The 5125-nt window shown below is 34.5% G+C and overlaps 1 protein-coding gene across 1 annotated transcript in view; it reads left to right on the top strand.

Annotated features, from left to right (window-relative positions):
- The window catches only part of LOC104623230 (alkylglycerol monooxygenase-like), a gene marked incomplete at both ends in the record, with an annotated part of 11197 nt that extends 8161 nt beyond the window's left edge, over positions 1 to 3036 (top strand). Inside the window, 2 exons of the mRNA XM_010290263.1 lie at positions 2109 to 2191; positions 2931 to 3036. Of these exons, the coding sequence (XP_010288565.1) occupies positions 2109 to 2191; positions 2931 to 3036 (189 nt within the window). The remainder of the gene's footprint in view (positions 1 to 2108; positions 2192 to 2930) is intronic.
- Positions 3037 to 5125: the final 2089 nt, after the last annotated feature.

The following is a 5125-nucleotide window of genomic DNA, read 5'->3' as shown; positions in this document are numbered from 1 at the left end:
GAATGTCTTGAATTCCAGTCCTATTTCCCTGGCAAACTCCTTTATTTGACAAGTAACAATCACTGAAAAACATATCAAAGCATTTCTAAGAAATTTATGGGTGAATTCCCTTATTCCTGTGCCAAATCATGTTTTTCTTTGCTCACATCTTGAATTTTTGTATGACCCAATTTCTACAGGAAGCTGAAGTGGGAGTTGAACTTACCGTGACTAGATGAGCCATTTAAGAACTACTCATTTTATTAAACTAAAATAGAGTCTGTGCCTGGTTTTTATAAGAAAGCTCTGTCCAAAAATTTTGTCACTTCAAAATAAATTGCTTCACGTTAACAATGGAAAGTCTTTTAAACTTAGGATAGCTGTGGGATTTTCAGATTCTAGAAACTGAAGTTTTCAAAAAGAGTGCCCTCAATTTTAAAACTTGTATCTGGAATTTGCAAAGGTATCCCAAGTGATACAAACCTTGATAAAGGATTTTAAGCCCATCAGAGCATTTTTTGCTTTCTTGACTTAAGTGAGAATCTCAGCACGTAACTCCTACAGAATCCCCCCAGAGTTCAATATCTAGCCCAATATCCTGTCTCCTGTGGTGGCTGATAGCAGATGCCCAGGGTAAGAGTGTAAGAAAAGTGTAAAGAATATCCTTTCTCAAGGATAAGTATATATAAGTAGATGATGGTGGTAATCATCAGTCTGAGGTTTTTTAAGTTTGTCATAAAGATTAGAAAGGTAGCAATGCAGTAATGAGTTGGATCTATCCTGGTATAAATCTGTGCAAGAGAGTGGCTTGACAGGTGTTATTTGTGAGAATTGTGTTCTGGCTTGTAAACTGGTGAGGCTGCTGTTTAGCTCACTCATTGCTGGGATTGACTTTTCTTTGTTCAGTAACTGTTTGTTAAGCATGTCTAAGTAGGTGCTTGTGATTCTTCAGTAGAACAACAGAAGCCTACCTAGCCTGAGTGTGTGATTTGATGCGTTTTGCAAACATGGGCACTGTAAGTTCACACAGCTGTAAAACTTGAGAATATCCTCCTGTGGCCTCCCACGCTCACAGATACTTACCTCAGATCTCTTTGAGGGGTAGGGGCCACCACTGAAGGAAGGTGGGCATGTCACCAAGTGGAATTTATTGAAATCAGGGCAGACATTCATAGATTTTTATTTTTCCAATGCCTGCAATCTTGAAGTGCAAGATGTTGTTCATAAACCTTATTGCTATTGAAGCCAGAAAGGATTCCTATAACTCAGCAAGATTCACTACTTTTGTTTTGGGTTTTTGTTGTTTTTTAAATGAAAAAACAAAGGCTTTTCAAAACTAATATTTGAAAGGAAGTTAAGGAGGGAAGAAGAAAACTGATTAAATATTTGATTTTCAAAGGCAGTTGTGTAGAATACAAAAAAACATTTAATAAAAGAAAAGAAAAAATTCAAACTTCACAATGAAAATAATTTCTGTTTTTCTGAGTTTTGTTTATATCATTTTGATGTAAATTTTAGAGGCATAAATCTTCATGCTCTATTCATCCGCGTACTAACACACTTGTTAATGTTTAAAAGTGTTTGAAGTCTGATTGAAGTTAATGTTATGAGTTGAAGAGTTTTGCTGAATTGGGAACCAAGTGTCGAGTTGTCATGAAAGGACAACATTAATTTTGTTTTTTCTTAAATATGGTTACATTATCATGTCATGTGTATTCTTATTCTCACCAATGTATTGGTTTTGGTACCCATTTGGATTCATAGACGACAATTGTAAAGACCTGGTAATATAAGATGAAGAAAAAGGACAGCGCTGCTGGGATTTTTGTCTAGAAATAAGTTTGTTCTCTCTTGGGTAAAGGCGTAAGATCATCAAGTAACTTCAGGAAAACACATAGTGCAGAAGGGACTATAATACTATTTTGGAAATAAAATGTTCAGGAAACAACTATAAAGGTTTTATTCCACATAAGTGTGCTATTCAGAGCAGATTTTTTTTGTAAAATTTAAAGTAACAAATTACTTTAAAAGCAGACACTAACATCACTGAGTGAGGAAATTGAAGCTACTGTTCTGTTAAAGCTCATTTCTCTTCAGAAAATTACTCTGAGTTGTCTACTTTTTAACAGATGTTATCACAGGGAACGATTCTTCTGAGAATTGGCTTTATCATTCTGTCCCTGACCAATTTCGGACTACTTCTGGAGAACAGGCAAGATAAAAAATGTGGTCTTTTTTCCTTCTCTCATTATGCTTTATTTATCATTATATGGGAATCTCAGGTGTGTCAGAAATGATAGTGATAAAGAAATACAGATATGCTTGGACACATACATTTCTGTCTGTTGACTAGAGAATAACACATGAATAGCCAGCACCTAAACCCAGGAGCATTCCATAGCAATTAGTGGCGATATCTATATTGTCTCTTGCAGAAAAGTTACAGGACGGGCTACTCATGTCACCCTTTATGCTTGCACTTGTTGGATCCACATCTCTGATTTTGGGACACTGGCAGGCCAGTGAGACCTACAGGCTGTCCTGAGACTGTTCAAGTTTCATTTGAGATTGAGATGCCAGTCCTGCTTGGCACCTGCTGTTCATTATGTTTTCAGAAAGGAATAACTTTCACTTGTGTGGACTGAATAGTTCAATTCAGGATAGGTGAAAATCTGTCAATATGCCAGAGATGTGTATGACTTAGGGAGTTAATAATGTGAATTAGTAAAAATTTACAGAAATAGTGTGTGTGTATGTGTATTCTCACCCCCAGTAACTTCAATGTTATAAGTCCGTATAAGATGTATACTATAAAAACTTGAATATCAGTTTAAGAAAGATGACTTCATGTAAGTGCGGGGCATCACAGACTATTTCTTCATTCTCTTTTTCACTGAAATTAACAAAGAAGAAATGATTAGACATTAATCTAATTTTTTTCCGATATCTAGGCCCAAAGCGGGAATTTTGGAAATCAGCCGCTGCTTGGTCTTTGTAGGTGTGTACAAACTTGGCTACTTAAGGAGTCAGATTTCTTCCTTGGGTTATGCATATGAGGTAAGACATTTGTTTTGAAATGTCTATGATAATAACCCTAGATTTTTTATCTCTCTAGAAAAACCAGTAACACTACAATTTTATATTTTGTTTCCTGTTTTTTTATTATACTATTTTAGTAGAGTACTGATTTTTTTTTCTTATCTTTTTTGTTCTCACTTTTTATGATTAACTTGTAAGAAAATTATTGTGTTTTGCTATAGAGATGCCAATTTACACTGACGAAAAGTCAGGAAAGTGTCTATTTACCAGTTCTTGCAAAAATAATATATTAGTGGCCATATGTTTTGAAGGGAGTAACAGAAATGTGTTGCTTAATTTGAATTGATTAACTTACCTTTCATGGGGAAAATCTGAAAATGCTTGGAGGCTGGAAGAGTCTAAAATATCAAATATTTTGTTCTGTACTTACACTGTGCCTCAAAACCAGACTTTTAGCCGTTAACAAAAATAGCATACTGGACTAAATAGGCCTTTGGTCTGATTAAATGTGTTAATTTCTGAGTTCTTAAGACTTTTTTTTCTCCTGTTTGTGACTTCTGCTTTTTAATCTACCTTTTTTTTTCAGTACAGTTGATATTTCATCATAACTCTTTTAATATGATCTGAATTAAATAACGCTGAATTATTAATATGATTCTGATCTGAATAACATTCCCCAGCTACTGTGTGCTGGTTACCAGCAAAGACAGTTATCAGCAAGCTTATGTACAGTTTGCTAGACTAGTAGAAATATCAGAAAGTTACCTTTTGGCATAAAACCAGAAAAAATGAAATAAAACAGTGGGGATCACAACTCAAACCTGTCACTGATGGAGTTCAGAATCGTTCCTTTGACTTGAAACGTCTTCAAAACTTACAGCAACTTTTCTAATTGGAGGTTTCTGGTAGTGGTGCTGATTCTCCTGCTTTTCCAAGAGATCAAGAATGAAAAAATATCTTATGCTGCTGTGGGTCTTTTTGGACCTTTGTCTTTTTGCCTTTTAACCTGGGATAGGAAACAAAAAATATTGGACGATACTTAAAGCTAGATAAATGCCACTAATCAAGAATGGGTTTGGGTTTTTTTTCCGTATTGTTACAGTGTCAAAACTTCGGTGTATAAATCAAACAGTTCTTGAATTCCTTTGGTAAGAGCCTGCCAGACCTCAACAGATATTTTAAGGATTTTACTTGCTTAAATATAATTTGTAAAATGTCTTTATTATTTACTGAGTAGTCTAATACAATAGATAGGTTTGAAGTAAAATACGGCAATTGATTCTATAGACCTTGAGATATAGTTCTCAGACTTGAGATACTTGGGTTTTCTCACTGAATTTGGAGAGAATCATATGTCAAAATATATACTCCAAATGAAAAAAAAAATCATGTACTTTCCTTGCTGAGGTATATGTGTAACGTGTAAAAGCATCTCCTACTAAGATGCAAATAGAAGTAAAGTTATCAGACTGTCATTTCTGATTTCTGTTGTTTGTAGTGAACTATATGGCTTCCTATTCTGTCATGAAGAAGAAAACAAAATGAAATGGTTCTTATTCTGTTCTTTACATGTGTCTGTCATTAAAATACTAACATCTTTGCCATTGCTAGTTCTTTCCTACCATACTTTCCTATGCTTTCTTCTGTCTAGTGATTTTCTTTTTGTCCTTTACATTATACTCTGTTAGTCTGGTCTTGGTCCTTTGTTTGACACCACTAGGTAGTCCATTAAACATTAAGTCCATTTAACAAGAAACGAGCACTTTACTTACATTTTTATTTCTTTGAAAATACTGAAAGACTGGGTGCTCCCAATGAGACTGGAATAGATAATGCTTCTGAATAATGCCAATAGGTCAATACTAGAGACTTACATTTTATCATAAATCAGAAAGTTTGTGTTATTAGTAGCATTTGTGCTATTTGTGATGAACTTCAAAGGGTCCCCCATTTTGATATAAATGATCCACCATCATAGATTTTACTCTTGTGCTCTCAATGCATTATGCAATGTCTGGGTTAATGGTTGGAATGTTCTTATGAGTGGTAACATTGTTATAAGGGTATTTATGAGCAAAAAATTCTAAATAAAGACAAAATGCCAGAG

Source organism: Phaethon lepturus, unplaced genomic scaffold (assembly GCF_000687285.1).
Source record: "Phaethon lepturus isolate BGI_N335 unplaced genomic scaffold, ASM68728v1 scaffold57066, whole genome shotgun sequence".
NCBI lineage: Eukaryota > Metazoa > Chordata > Aves > Phaethontiformes > Phaethontidae > Phaethon > Phaethon lepturus.
The sequence above is the reverse complement of the archived record's forward strand: the minus strand, read 5'-3'. Positions and strand labels throughout refer to the sequence as shown.